This window comes from Neomonachus schauinslandi, chromosome 10 (genome assembly GCF_002201575.2).
Source record: "Neomonachus schauinslandi chromosome 10, ASM220157v2, whole genome shotgun sequence".
Taxonomy (NCBI): Eukaryota; Metazoa; Chordata; class Mammalia; order Carnivora; family Phocidae; genus Neomonachus; species Neomonachus schauinslandi.
The window spans coordinates 18,872,461-18,888,460 of record NC_058412.1 but is presented as its reverse complement, the minus strand read 5'-3'; the positions used below and the strand labels follow the sequence as shown (position 1 = coordinate 18,888,460).

General features: G+C 47.5%; 1 protein-coding gene across 2 annotated transcripts; it reads right to left on the bottom strand.

The window, feature by feature from the left end:
• Nucleotides 1-1,535: 1,535 nt before the first annotated feature.
• FKBP1B (FKBP prolyl isomerase 1B) lies at nt 1,536-12,715 on the bottom strand. Of its 2 annotated transcripts, none has more exons than XM_021697739.1 (4): nt 12,593-12,715; nt 9,083-9,130; nt 3,231-3,343; nt 1,536-2,184 (listed from the first exon to the last, which is right to left on the bottom strand). In XM_021697739.1, exons 1-4 carry the CDS (start codon nt 12,627-12,629, stop codon nt 2,140-2,142), a joined length of 243 nt encoding a protein of 80 aa, XP_021553414.1. In that variant the 5' UTR covers nt 12,630-12,715; the 3' UTR covers nt 1,536-2,139. The 2 variants fall into 2 exon arrangements, with proteins under 2 accessions (XP_021553414.1, XP_021553413.1); XM_021697738.1 differs by having other exon boundaries at nt 1,536-2,139.
• Between the last annotated feature and the right edge of the window lie 3,285 nt (nt 12,716-16,000).

The window sequence follows — 16,000 nt, the reverse complement described above, 5'->3', positions numbered from 1 at the left end:
GTCTCCCATGACCACCGAGCCTATGAATACTCTACACTAAGATCTTTTTTCAGTTCCACAGTGGACACCTGAAGTGGTCCTTGATGCCATTTTTAACTTGAGCCTGTTGGTGTCAAGCAGAAAACAAGAGTATGTCTCTTATACAGGCCAAGTTCTGAGAAATTATCGGACCATTTGTGTCACTGAGAAAAGCTGGGAACTGAGACATTCTGAAGGAAAAACCCCAGAAAGGAATGAGTGCAGCACCCTCTGGCTGGTCTGCTCCCACAACATAAGTGAGACCAGGGATTGGGTGATGAAAAGCAAAGCACCCCCTTTCTCATTTCTTTTCCTCCATCTTAAAGCACTACCTCTTAACTCCTCGATCCTCAGCAGAGGAATACAGCCAGGGCTTCCTGGAGACAAAAAAGGTAGATGAAGCAGCCAAGATGAGGTGGACCCGTATCATATGTATGACATTATGTGACATGTATCAGTGAATCTATGCGGGAAACTAAGTACTAACCCACCAGCCTCTCCTCAATCTTAATTACAAGTCCTCACTGACAGAATAACCCTGACTATGGCTAAGAACTTTCCTCACCTATGTCAAAAGAAGAAATTTAGCCACATTGCCCCAGGCTCCTTTCACAAACACACAACCCACACCAGTAAGTGGGCTGATTATAAAACCTAACTGGGAATTCCCATAAGTTACAGTAAATATAGATGAAAATAAGCAGTGTATATGGAAACAAGTTCAGAATCATATCTTCTCAGAAATAATACCCCAATGTAAGAGCAAAACTAGATGAAACTAAGCAGTAAACACAAAAACAACCTCAGAACCACACATTCTTTCAAAAGTAACTTCCCAGTGTGAGTTAGTGTATGGCTCCAAGACCTAACACACCTTCCTTTGTTCAGGCACGGTGTTCTTGTCCCTCTGGGTGAGGGGAACTCGTCCCTCTAAGTCCAAACACAGAGATTGCAAGGTCACATAAGTGCTCAAATCCTATGTTGGATTGCTAGGCTATGGGATTTGAACATAGTATATTCCTTCAGTTATTCAGAGAAGAATTCTGAGCCTGTGAGGCGAGTGGCAAGTTAATACCTACCTGGCAGGGCTGCTTAGAGGGTTGGTGGCAATTTTATTTAAAAATATATAGAACAAGGGGCGCCTGGGTGGCTCAGTTGGTTAAGCGACTGCCTTTGGCTCAGGTCATGATCCTGGAGTCCCTGGATCGAGTCCCGCATCGGGCTCCCTGCTCGGCAGGGAGTCTGCTTCTTCCTCTGACCCTCCCAACCCTCCCCCCTCTCATGTGCTCTCTCTCAGTCTCTCTCTCTCAAATAAATAAATAAAATCTTAAAAAAAAAAAAATATATATATATATATAGAACAAGGCCCAGCATGTACAAAACTCACATCATAGCTATTATGTTTATTATCATTGCTGGCTACTTGGAAGCCTCCTTTCCACTCGTTCCCAAGGGCAACTGGCTTATGTAGTCCTTAAAGCACTTCCTTCCTACAATAAGGATGGACAGGAATTTGTCAAGCACAGAGCCTTTATTTTACATATCATTTCCAAAGAGGACATTGTGTAAGTCAGCAGCCAACAGAATTTCTAAGAGAGAAAGTGACAGCAAAGGTAACTGGCTCAAGTCCCTCTGTGTATACCATGTACATTTCATGTCTGAGCACCTTGTGGGTCTGGCTTAAGTAAGGCAGTGTAGATTGTGCGAACAAGAAATCTGTATTCTGTGGTCAGAAATGGCTACGACATGCATCACGCAAAATGCACAACCTGAAATGTTTTGATCGGCAACCGAAGTTTCCTCAAGCAAAGATGCGCGTGAACGATGATGAACACATACAGAACAACTTGGGCAGAGCATGGATAATGCTGTGGGGCAGTGAGGTTAGCGCACTGATCAAGAGCCCCAAGCAGGAGGAGCCGTCCCAGTGGCAGAGCAGGCTAGGAGGGCGAGCAGCAGCCAACTCCAGCCCCCTCGAGTTCCTTCCTGCCTTCACTCTAAGTTGAGCAGCTCCACGTCAAAGATGAGGGTGGCATTGGGAGGGATGACACCAGGGTGGCCCGTGGCTCCATACGCCACATCGGGGGTGCAGGTCAGCTTCGCCCTCTGCCCCAAGCTCATCTAGCAGGGATGGGGGCAGATGGGGAGAGGAGAAAGAGGACCCAGCTTGATTTAAAAGAAAAAAGTAAGATAACTATGGCATTTTCCCACACCATCCTCAAGGTAACTCTGAAGATCTGAGATGAATTTTCTATGTGGCACACTGTAGTGATGCAGAATTTAGATTCAGCCTCAGACTAGCAGAGGCTTCACTGTGGGGCAATAACTTCTACCAAGTAGTCCCAAATTCATTCATCCAGCAACCACTGCTGGTTATTCAATTAGTGCATGGCCCCAACACTTCGAATTGTTCATAATTGTTCCTCACCCTCCTCCAAAAGAATCGAAAGAGGGTGTAGGGCACGTAAAGTACACACTCAAGGAGGTAACAGGAGCACATTGAAGACGTGAAGTAATCAGAGGCCACCACAAGGTGGGGAGGGCTGAGAGACCTACTCTAACAGAGCATTGTGTGGCTTCAGAGACCAAGGGAGAAGGGCATGAACCGGGGCTCATCACGGCAGTCGTCAAGAACACCTGGCCCTGGTGGGACAGGTGAAATTTGAATAAATCGATTTTTAAATTTTGAAGAATCAACTCAAAAATTTGAATGGATCGGTTAATAGTACTGTATCAGTGTTAATGTGTAATTGATCACAAACTCATGTAATTTGATCACTGTACTATGGTTATGTAAAATGTTCACACGTGGGGAAGCTGGGCAAAGAATACATGGGAATTACTTCTGTGATATTTTTGCAAGTCTGAAATTTTTAAGTTAAAAAAAAAACAACAAACAAAAACAACCTTGGCCTCCTCACCCTCCAACTCTCCTGCTGCCTCAGTCCCAGACAGCTGGTAGCTCACAGGCCTCCGAAGCTAGTTCTGAGCAAGCCCGGAGGGATGTGCTTGGAATGAGAGCGCCCTGTGACTTAAAGGAGTCATGCTGGCAATGAGAGGGATGGGGTGGGGGCACAAAGCCAAGGACGGAATCTGGATGGCGTTCCTGGCAGCAGGGGCAAAGCCGTGGAGGTCTGTGATAGGGCAAGGGCAGCATACTGAGTCCAGGCTCCAACTCCCTGAATCCCCCCTACTGAGGATTCCCATCCTACCTGGGCTGCACCCTCTTCAAAACCCTTGATGACTTCCTGTTTGCCAATTCTGAACTTGAAAGGTTTGTTTCTGTCTCTGGACGAATCGAATTTCTTCCCATTTTGGAGCATTCCTGTGAAAGCAAGAATAGGATGGAGAAGAGCGGCGGTCATGAGTTAACTCCCAGGTCTGGGGCCGCATGTCTAAAATAGAATTCCTATTCTGCACAAACCTGCGCCTCTTCCAATCTCCCCACTTGTCCTGTCACCCAAGCAAGAAACCCAGATACTTTGCTCTGCCTTACCCCACATGCAGCCTATCATGAAGTCCTACTCATCTCTGCAATCTACCTACTTTCTCCATTTCTACTGCCACCACCCCGTGTCTGCACCATGTCCCCATCATGTCTCACCTGTGTAGGGAACACCCTCTAAATGGTCTTTCCACTCCACTCTCATGCCTCCGTTCCAGCCTCCACACACCTTCCAGAGTGACTGTCTTTTATAAACATATATCTGATCATGTTACTCCCTTGCTTAAAACACGTCAATAGCTCCCGGAGGCAGAATCTAAATGCCTGCACCGCACACAGGCACTTCAAGATCCGGAGACTGCCTGCCTGATAACCCTCTCTCTGCTCTCCCCTACCTTTCCTTCCCCCCATGCCCTATTCAGGTCACACCCTTCTCAAATACCTCTGCGCTTTCCAACCTTTTCTGTGCCACTTCCTCAGCCCGAGGATGTTTCTGCCTCAGGTTGCATCCTTACCTGCTTTTCACAAGGTTCCCCTAACATGCAAAACCCAAAGGCCATATCATCCCTTCCTGCAATGAACTGAGCAAAGTGACCCAGTCAAGGGTGGCCTCCAGACCCCATAAAAAGGGCCTGTTTGAACCCGGAACACCTCGATGTTGTCTCCAGCAGTTTGGAGCATCCCTGAGCCTCCAGATGTAGTTGCCTTGTCATCCCTGATGTACAAATACTGTCTCATTTCTGCTGTCTAAGGCTCAAGAGCTGTTTTTCTGTTTTTAGTTCGTACTGGTGTTTGCCTCGAAGATCAGACCTTCTGTAAACGATGCTCTCCCACGATTTCTTCCTGCAGTCCACAGACCACAACAAAAGGCAATTTGAGACCAGAGAAAGATCTGGCCTGTAAGTTCAGAGACTGGATTCTGACTTCATGCTGGCACTAACTCACTGTGTAAAGTTAGGCAAATCACTTCCTTTGTCATGGCCTCAGATTTGCCATGTTTAACATAGGAGGTCTGGACAGGCTTAGTGTCTGAGCATCTGTGACTCCACTTCCTAATTCCTACAAATGTATAAATGTATACGAGGCACAGTCTCATTTTCCTACTTTCTGCGTAGAATGAAATGGACTCTTGCCCTGGGTACGAAATCAGGCAAAGGAGAAAACCCTGTGGCTACACAAATGGATACTAAGGAGATCAGATACAAACTCCTGCATACACACAGGTTGCTAAGATATTCAGAGATACCCATGCGTGCTCTTGGGCACTTATGGACACACATTCAGAAGAAAGACCCTAATGGTCAAACAGATGCTAAGAAATTAGATCCATGAATCTACATACATTCACAAAGACACACACTTGGACAAATACACATATGGATATGCACACACACACTCCCTTTGAAGATTGGCTTTCTCATTCCCCAATTTCTTCAGGTTTCATATGACTTAATATACTTCAGACCATGTACAGTTATCTACTGCTACAAGTTCAGTCAAAACCATGCAGCCCAGAAACAGACCCACATATATATGGTTACCTGATTCAACAAAGGTGTCATGGCAAGGCAACAGATAAAGGATGATTTTTTTTAGATTAATGTTGCTAGATCAACTGCGTATCTTTATGGAGAAAAAATGAACCTTGACCCTTAACTTATGCACACATAAAAATCGATTCCAGATGAATCTCAAACTTAAATATGAAAAATAAAATAATAAAGCTTCTACAAGATAACAAACAAGAATATCTTCATGACCTAGGGACAGACAAAGCTTTCTTAACTGGGGAGACAAACCATAGGAGACTCTTAATCTCAGGAAACAAACTGAGGATTGCTGGAGTGGAGGGGGGTGGGAGGGATGGGGTGGCTGGGTGATGGACACTGGGGAGGGTATGTGCTATGGTGAGCACTGTGAATTGTGTAAGACTGATGAATCACAGACCTGTACCCCCTGAAACAAATAATACATTATATGTTAATAAAAAAATAAATAAAACACAAAAGTGGGGGAAGGAGGACTATGAAAATAATAAATAAATAAATAAGATTCCTGAACTGAACACAAAAGTACTAACTATAAAGGAAAAGACCGATATGTAGAACTTCATTAAAATTAAGAACTTCGGGCGCCTGGGTGGCTCACTCAGTTGGTTAAGCGACTGCCTTCGGCTCAGGTCATGATCCTGGAGTCCCTGGATCGAGTCCCGCATCGGGCTCCCTGCTCAGCAGGGAGTCTGCTTCTCCCTCTGACCCTCCCCCCTCTCATGTGCTCTCTGTCTCTCTCATTCTCTCTGTCTCAAGTAAATAAATAAAATCTTTAAAAAAAAAATTAAGAACTTCTAGGGATGCCTGGGTGGCTCAGTTGGTTAAGCGTCTGCCTTCAGCTCAGGTCATGATCTCAGAGTCCTGCATCAGGAACCTGCTTCTCCCTTTCCCTCTGCTGCTCTCCCTCCTTGTGCTCTCTCTCTGTCCAATAAATAAATAAAATCTTAAAAAAATAAAATAAAATAGGGATGCCTGGGTGGCTCAGTCGGTTGAGTGTTTGCCTTCGGCTCAGGTCATGATCCCAGAGTCTTGGGATCCAGTGCCGCATGGGACTCCCTGATCAGCAGGGAGCCTGCTTCTCCCTCTCCCTCTGCCTGCTGCTCCCCCTGCTTGTGTTCTCTCTCTCTCTCTCTGACAAATAAACAAAACCTTAAAAAAAATAAAGAACTTGTATTCATAAAATGCCATTAAGAGAGTAAAAAGACAAGGCCTGGCATGGGAGGTGATTGGAATCAGTATAACTAACAAAAGACTCATATCTAGAATATATAAAGAATTCCTGGGGCACCTGGGTGGCTCAGTCAGTTAAGCGTCTGACTCCTGATTTCAGCTCAGGTCATGATCTCAAGGTTGTGAGATTGAGCCCCAGGTCAGGCTCTGTGCTGGGCATGAAGCCTGCTTAAGATTCTCTCTCTCCCTCTGCCTCTGTCCCCCCACCCCGTGCTCTCTCTCTCTAAAAAATAAATAAATAAGTAAATAATAATAATAATAATAATAATAATTCCCATAAGTCAATAAGAAAAAGACAGCCAACCCAATTTTTATAATTGGGCAAAACCTGAGCAGACTAAAGAGGATATCCAAAAGGCCAGTAAGCACATGAAAAGGTACTCAACTTCATTAATCATCAGGGCAATGCAAATCAAAAACCACAATGAAATACCACTGGACACCCACCTCAGTGGGCCAAAAACAAAACAAAAACATGATGATGCCAAGTGTTGATGAGGATGCAGGAGAACTGGAACTCTCATACATGGCTGGTGGCAGTGGAAATTGGCATTACTACTTTGGGAAGCTGTTTAACAGTATCTGTTAAAGCTGAGCATTGGTATATAACCCTATGCCCAAGTAACTCCACTTCTGGGTGTATACCAACCGAAATGTGTACATATGTGCACCAAAAGACACCTACAAGATTGTTCAAAGCAATATTATTCATAATAGCCAAAAACTATCAATAACCCGAATGTTCATCAATTGTTGAAAAGATAAATTATAGTATATTCATCATACAATGAACTGTATGGGAATAAAAAAGAACAAATCAGGGGTGCCTGGGTGACTCAATCAGTTAAGCATCTGACTCTTGATTTCAGTTCAGGTCATGATCTCAGGGTTGTGGGATCGAGCCCTGAGTCGGGCTCCATGCTCAGCGCAGAGTCTACTTGATATTCTTTCTCTCCCTCTCCCTCTGCCCTTCCCCTCACTCATGTGTGCATTGTCTCTCTCTCTCAAATAAATAAATAAATCTTAAAAAAAAAGAACAAACCACTCTCACAGACATAATCTCACAGACATAATATTGAGTAAAATAAGCCAAACACAAAAGAGTACATACTCTATGATTCCATTTATATGATACTCAATAACAGGCCAAGCCAATTGATGGGGACAAAGGTGTGAATGCTGGTTACCTTCAAGGAGATGTAATGACTAGGAGGAGGCATGAAGGAGATGCCTGGGCCTGGGGGTTCTGGAAATGTATGTGTTGGTCTGGGTAGTTGTTATATATAAGTGTAATCACTTTGACAAATTTCACTGAGCTGTACATCTTAGATTTATGTTCTCTACTGTGTTTATGTTTAATTAAAAAGTTCACCAAAAAGTCCCATACAGTCTCCTGCTGGGTTTGATGAGACAGTCCCTCCCCAAACCAGAGGCACTCATGGCTGATGTTAGTGTTTGGTTTTTTTTTTTAATTTTTTATTTATTTTTGAGAGAGAGAGAATGACAGAGAGAGAGAGAATGAGAGGGGTGAGGGTCAGAGAGAGAAGCAGACTCCCCGCCGAGCAGGGAGCCCGATGCGGGACTCGATCCCGAGACTCCAGGATCATGACCTGAGCCGAAGGCAGTCGCTTAACCAACTGAGCACCCAGGCGCCCCTGATGTTAGTGTTTAATGCACATCACCTGCTCTCTGTATCTATTATGAAAAGTCTTTGCAAAAGGATCTTGTGGTTTTAGTAACTTGATAAGTACTGCTCTGTCTACAACATGTAGAACAGATAAATCAATTACACAGGTCAGAGGCCCCAGAGGACTCATGGTAATTAGGCCACATCACCGGGAGATAAAACACAGCTCTAGCCCACTGACGTCAGCGACCAGCAACACAGCTGTTGAGAAATACCCACGCTGTCTGCCTAGATTTAACCTGGCACTTCGCACTGGCCCAGAGAACTGCTAAAAATGGCCCATCTGAATACGTCCTAGGAATTAAACTGGCCTTGCTGTCTGCTAAGTGGTTGTCACCAAGTTTGCCACATTGGGAAGCAGGTCACAAGGCAGAGCACTTGCCCCTCTGGGAACAAATACCTGCTCGTGATCTTCCTACCAGCAGTCCTTAGGAACTCCATCTAGAATGTTCCTCAGCCCACCTGACCTTCCAGGACAGAGCATCCAGGAGGGATCAGCAGAGATGTGGGGCCCTCCTCCCACTCCCACAGCACCCTGAGACAGGCCCTGCTGTCTCCCCCCCCAAACACACTGCATCAGAGCCTCTGGATCACTGGTGTCTCCCACTCCCCAGAGCCCCAAAGGAGGAAGGAATCCTCCCTTTTCATCCGTGTGTCCCCAGTGCCCAGCACAGCATCTACCAACAGTAGGTGAGTCGAATAGTCTCTTTTTGAAAAAAGAAAGGAAATGCTGAGGAAGTCAACCTCCTCTTCTCTAATAATATTGTAGGAGGAAAAAGGAGTCTGCAGGGAAGATCGGGGCTCTCAGAGCTTTAAGAAGGGATTTCTAAATATCAGATAGAACCAGGAGGGCCAGGCTCCATGCTGCCCACAACAGAGGGAAGAGAATGGAGGTGCTTGGCTCAGTTAGAGGCTGGCTCCCCAGACGGCTCCTGCTGGTACAAGTGGGGAAGGGGTAACCTCGCAAGCCTCCTTTCCCATACGCACAATGCGGGCTTGGAGAAGTGGGGGGACAGCTGGACAGAGGGAGACTTGGCTGTCTTAGGCTTTGGGCCTGATCCAGGGAGCAGATACCTCTGGAGAGGAGTATCAGAGGAGAGATCTCCCTTGGAAGGGGCAGGTCTGGGTGAAGGCTGAGGGAGCAAAGCCTACCTGTGTAGTGCACCACACACGTCTGTCCCTTCTTGGGAAATGTCCTTCCTGCAAGGAGACATGAGGGCAGATGAATGAATAAGTTATTGGAAAAAGTCACCTGGGATGTTCAGGTGCGAGTGACCCAGAGGTCTGGCCCACATTCCCCTCCATACCATGGAGATGCCCATGGTTCTAGTTCTGGCTCCGTGCCTCGTATGAGCCAGATTAGTCACTTCACCTCTCTTTATTTGATTTGAATTTTATTCCCTTGCATTCCTCAACTCCACTCTCCCCTTGTTATTTTCCTTTCTTTGATTGCTTCTTTTACTTTCCTTTATCCATTCCACAAACATTTATTGACAGCCTACTATGTGCCTGGACCAGATCCCAGAAACAGAGCAATCTATGAACTCACGGGGAAGTTAGGGAAACAGACACATAAATAAATAATAGATTATAATGCAGGATGATGACTGCAATCAAGGATTAATAAGCATAATCATTCACAAATATTTACAGAATACCTACTCTACGTGAAGCCTGGGCCTGATTTCAGGGACCCGGCAGTAAACCATACAGACAAGATCCCTGCTCCTCTGGAGTTTACATTCTAATGGAGGAAAACAAACAGTAGTCAAACAAACAAGACAATTATAAATTATGATAATTCTCTAAAGGAAAGAAACACAATGACAAGTTAAAGAGAGACACAATGGACAGACCATTTTAGAAAGGGTGGTCCAGGATGGCCTCTCAGAAAAGGTGACATTTGGGCTGAATCTTGAAGGATGAGCAAGATGCTGGGAAAAGCACTGCAGGAAGAGGGAGCTGCAAGTGCATAAACCTTGAGGCAGGAAAGGATTGGTGCATTTGCAGAAGAGAAAGAAGACCCAGTGACTGGAAAGAAGAGAGGGAGAGGGAGACAAGTGGGAAAGAGCCGGATCATGTGGGGCATCGCGGAGGCCACTGGAGGGTTTTAAGCAAGAGAATGACATAATCTGAATTAAGATTTTATAAGATCACTCTGGCTGCTGTGTGTAGGATGGACGATTAGGCGCCTGTTGCAATAATCCAGACAGGAAATCAATTATGGCTTGAACTAATGTGGTGGCAGCAGAGAAGAGAGCAAAATAGATATATTTGGGAAATGGGGCTGACAGGGTACATTAATGGAGTGGAGATGGGGTCCAGGATGAGGGAGAAGGAGAAATCGAGTACAATGCTTGGGTTTTCAGTTTGGGCAATCGGATGGACAGTGGAACTAATTCCAGGTGGGAAAGACTGGGGAGGAGCAGATTTGAGCAGGTGGCAATCTTGAAATGCCTATTAGACATCTGAGTTTATATTGCAAGTAGGCAGATGGAGACTCTGCACTGGAGGTATAAATCTGGGTGGAATTTAAAGCCACAGGCCTGGATAACAAAGCTCTGGGAGGCTAACAACTGAGCCAACATGTTGAGGACTCTACGGGGAGTCAGGGAAAGCATCAGAGAGGAGATAAGGGTTAAACTGGGTCTTAGAGGATTAATAGTTTGCCAGAGGAAGTAAAGGGAGATAATCTGGGAAGAGCGAACAACACATTCAAAGGCCCAGAGTCGAGCACTATTGGGAGCCCTGTCTGGCTCACTGCTGCAACCCCAGGGCCTAGCACATAGTACATGTTCAATAAATATTTGCGGAATGACTGGTGTGTTTAACCACTTTGCAGGCAGCTTGCTGAAGCTAGAGAAAAAGGTGGTGGTGGGGGCAGGGGCTGTAGTAAGAGAGGAGGCTCTCCTATGGAAGGTAGGACTAGGCTAGATTACTGGATTATCTGTCTGGAGAAGGAAAGGGAAGTTCATTAAAACACAAGGCAGGGGGTGGGGTGGGGGGAGCAGAATGAGATGGGAACAGTCAAACATGCATTTTAAAGGGTCCTCAGGCTATGGTGTGGAAACTAGGTGGTGAGTTAGGGAGACCCAATGGAAGGCAGAGAGGTGAGACTGGAGGTGGGGAGACCAGTTTAGAGGATGTGCAGAAATCCAGGTCAAAGATGATGGTGACCGAAACCAGGGCAGGGCCTAAAGGGATGGAGCCTAGAGATTTTCAGCAGAAGGACCAAGTTCTGTCAGACTTGCTGTGGGGCTCAACCAAGAACCAGTGTCCCCAGTGTTAACAGTACAGTAGCTTGGCCCTTCTGTGCTTTATTGACTCAAGGGTTTAGACTGTTAAAAGCAGAAGGCCAAAGCTCTTTCAGGCTTTCTCTAAAAATCTAATCTCCCTCAAGAGAAAATGCCCCTTGTCCTTGGCCAGGGAGGGAGGATAACCAGAGAAAATTCTAAAGGCTACTTTGAGCCAGGGAAGAGAGAAGAGGCCTCCAGCCCCCTGGCAGGACTCAGTGGCAGTGCTCTAGGATGTGACGAGGTCTCAGGGTGATGCTTCCTGGGACCCAGCATCAAGGTTCCCAGCGTGGGCAAAGAAACCTGTACTGCCTGGTGATAGGGGTAGGGGCTGGCACCTCTAGGGACCACTGCCTTTTAACAAGGAGGGTGGCCTGGAACCAAGAGGTCCTCCAATTCCTTAGGAGGGGTGGGGGCTGTCAGTTATATCTCACATGAAGTTTGTCTGTCAAATTCTGCAGAAATGGGGGCTCTGGACTGGATTAAGTTTCATTTAAAAAAATGGCTATTCCTTGCACATCCAGACCCAGTTATACAAGAGATGCCTGGCTTGGGAAAGTGAGTGGTGCCAGTCCTGGGGGCAGGGAAAAGGGAGTAACAGAGGAGTGCTTGCGAGTGGGGAGGACAAGGAACATGAGTTGTTTTGGACTTGCTGAATTAGGTATCCGTGGGACATCCAGGTAGAGGTCGAGCAGCAGCTGGATAAATGGACCACCTTGAACTCGGGTCGGAGATCTGGGCTGGAGGCTTAAGTTTGGAGGCCATCAGTTTGCAGACGGTAATGAAAGCCATGGGAGTGTACAGGATGGCTGGAGAGGCTGAGTAGGGCGGGGAGGATAAAGCAAGATGCAGAGGCGGCGGAGGGAGCGCTTCTTCCTTCCCAGACTGGCTGGGTCCCCACAACGTCTCACCGCCCAGCCCACAGGGGCCGCCCGACCGGAGGCCCGGAGGGGGGCGCGTTAGAAAGGGTTGCCCCAAGCTGAAGGGATCCCTTCCAGCTCTCCCCAGAGCTCACCTAGCAGGGCAGGGAAAGCAGAGCTAAAGCCGTGCCCTGGGAAATCAGCAGTAGCAGATAACTGAGAGGTTCCAGCCGCGGCAGCGGCGGCCCGAGGCCCCCGGGGCGGTGGCGGGCCGCAGACCCCCGCCTCCTGGCCGCCGCCTTCGATCCCCTAGGTGAGCCGGCGCGGAAGGGGTTGGTGGAGAATCGTCTGCTAGACCCCCAACAATCCTATCTGGGGTCTCTTCCCGCCGCCCCCATCCTATGCCCGCCCCCGATTCAGCACCCTCCGCGCCACCTCGGAATCAGACCCCCGCCCGCCCGGCTCCGCCCCGGGACCCTTCCTCCTCCCCCGGCTCCGCCGCCCGGTACCGTCTCCCGGGGAGATGGTCTCGATCTCCACGCCCATCGCAGTCCCACTGGCCCCGCCTCCGAGGGTCCCCGCTGCTGCCCCGACCCCGGCTCTGCTCCGGCCCTGGCCCCACTGGCGCTCCGGCTCGCCTCCCCGCCGCCACTGCAGAGCCGGAGGAGGTGCGGCGGGAGTCGGGACCTGCGCGGGGAGGGGCCACGGGGAAGGGGGCGGCGGGGCGGAGCGGCGCGGAAAGGTGGGGTCGACTGGGGCGGGGCCCGGGGGAAGGGACCCTGACGCGGCTGCTCCCGAGCTTGGCCAGGTTAACGGTCATTAACTGGGGAGGATGGTAAGGGAGGCATGAGACACACGCGCATCTATCCATCCATCCATTTATCCATCGATCTATCCATCCGTTCAACACAGATTTATCTAGCATCTACTCTGTGCTAAGCTCTGGGGAGTCAACCCGGTCCCACAGACTAGGGGAAAGCCGGCAACTAAACCAACACTTTAAATAGATGCGCTCACTGGAGTTCAGAACGTTATGGAAGCACGTGAGAGGTACTTACCCTAGCTCGACTGCCCGGAATGTAGGAGCATTCTGGGGGAGGCACCGGGGTGGGGGTGGAGGGGTAGTCGGAGGGGCATGGGAGGGAGGGAGGAAACCAGTCATTACCCTACGGCAACCACCTAAACCCCTCTTCACCATCACGCGTAGTTCTGCCCCACTCACAGGTAGATTCCCACCTTTCAAGGCAAAGAACTGCGCCCTGCGGATACCAATTAAATTAAGGCAGAATCGCTGTCGCCAAAGAACAAAATTTGTGACGGGTGGGGACGCAGAGAGTTAGTTACAGCGTGGAGTGATTCGTGCTGTGGGATGAATGAGTAAATTGTACCTTGAGCGCCTCTTCACGCCAGACCCTTCACCTCCACCCAAAAGAGTTCCAGGAATTTGGAAAGATACCTGTAGAGGAGATAACATTTGCTTGAAGAATGAATGGAACTTTAATTTTTTCCTCTCTTTTTCTCTCATTTTTCCCTGCAGCGTTCTAAAAATTGACGTGAAAGCAGATTCTGACCAGTGGTACTGGAATATAGGCACGGGGAGAAAAGCCTGAGCAGAGGCATCCAGAGTGGGCCCTAGAGTGTTCTTCCTCCATTCCCCTCCCGACCCCCGCCCCCACTCTCCCATGTGGTTAGGTCAGATTTCAGGTTATCAGCATCGCTAAAGGAGTACTGGCTGTTTTGTTCAAGAAAGATGATAGTCAACTGTACTATGAGGGTCAGCATCTGAAATTCCCCATGGGCTGCTTCACGGCGTGGCCCAGAGTCTCCCAGGTGTCTAAAGACTAGTGACGCACTAGGTCCTTGGACTATGGCCATAGGGAGGCACTCTTAGGGTAAGTGTAGAACAGGGGTTTGTAACTCGGACAGGTCCCTGGAGCGGCTTCAGTTGAATGCACAATATCTTGTATACGCATAAGAACATTTTTGTATCACATTTTAAAGAAGTCCTCAACACCTTCTCACCCCCTGACCCCTTTCCTCCTCCCCCAAAAAGTTAAGAAACCGTTTTGACTCTAGGGATCCTGTACTCTTTCTTAGACTAAGAGAATCGAGGAGAAGTGGGGGAAGACTCTACCCTTAAGGGAGAGTTAAAGTGTGGCTGATTTACTGTAGATGGAGTTTCACAGAAACTACTACTCCCAGAGATCTGTGCGGCAAATCCCGAGCTTATCGGTCCGGGGGAAGGACCCTCCCCTAACGTGACACAAGCAAAAGCCAGTAGACAGAGGACATTGTGGGGCTCGCCCGCTACCGCTCACCTATCAGAGGCCTGAGAGTCGATGCTTCCGGTATTCGCCCTGGGCTCCGGATCCCGCGGCACCCGGGAGACTTATTTTCTGTGGGCAGTGTTACCAAAGGTATTTTGTCTTTGCTGCTGCCCAGCTTAGCTGGTGTTGGGGGGCCGTCGGTGGGCCAGGAGGGAGGTGGAGAGACCGGCACTTGTTGGGGAGTGGGGAGGAGAACCAGGCGTGCAGAGAAAATGGGGAGAATGGGAGTAGGAGGTACGCGTGCGAAGGACTGGCGGCTGAGGACGAGCGAGGGGTGGCTTTAAACGTTTGAATATATTCCATGTGACTCACTAGTGACACTTTTGGGAATATATCCTAAGGAAGCCATCCGAAATGAAGAACATGCTTTATGCATAAAGACCTTTATCACAGCCTTATTTATAATAAGGTAAAGTTGGCTTTAAAACCTTAAAATCAGGCGTCTCGACAGTGAGGAAAAATTATGCGACTTCACTTAGTGAATATTAAGTGGCTTCTAAAAATAATTTATAAAATTTAAATGACACGGAAAAAAGATAATACATAAGTGAAAAAATCGTGATACGAAATTATACAGTATGATTGAAAAAAAATAATTAACCAAAACTACATAGAAAAAAGCCCAGAGGGATGTAATCATAATTTTTTTTTTCCTTTGGATGAATGGCTTTTTGTGAATTTACCTTTTTACCTTTGTTGTGTTTTAATTTAAAAAAAAAGTGTAAAGAACTTGAAATTATTTTATAGTGGAAACACAATAAACAGAAAAACAAATTGGGGGTTGTGTAGCTCTGTTTAAACCTACTAGGAAGTGGTCCGGTTCGCCTAAGCCCAGAGTTGTCTTTAAAAGAAGATTAAAACCAGAATTAAATGGCCACAGGCTAAGCACCAGGTCTTGGTTCTGACCATCTCTCCCCTGAACTAAAGAAACAGTGAGCTTTTCTTTCCCTAAAACTCCCTGAAATCTTATAGTCTGAGGGTTGAGAGGCTATTTCAGCCTTTGTCCTCTTGACTCTGATCTTTCACAGCCAGGCTGTCCACTGCTTTGGCTTTAACTACCTCCATCGTGACAGTGACTCTCAGATCCTTAACCTCTGACTGCCTAAGGTACATTGCTACTCTATAGACATCTTAGATGTAGCAGATCTAATACAAAAGTTATCACACACTGCACACCCTTCCTGCCTTTGAAGCACACTCTGCCCTATAGATCTCTGATTAATGGTTCAACAATTTCCCAAGCAAAAAATGTGCGTGTTGTCCTTAATTCTCCTTTCTTCCTCACCACTCATATCCTACCTGATATCATTATCTATTCCATCTGCCTTAGAAATATCTCTTGAGGGGCTCCTGGGTGGCTCAGTCGGTGAAGTGGCTGCCTTCTGCTCCGGTCATGATCCCAGGATCCTGGGATCAAGTCCCGAATCGGGCTCCTTGCTTGATGGGGAGCCTCCTTCTCCCTCTCCTTCTGCTTGTCGCTCCCCCTGCTTGTGCTCGCTCACTCTCTCTGTCAGATAAATCTTTAAAAAAAAAAAAAGAAAGAAAGAAATATCTCTTAAATCAGGCCCTCTTTCGCTACTGAAGTAGCTA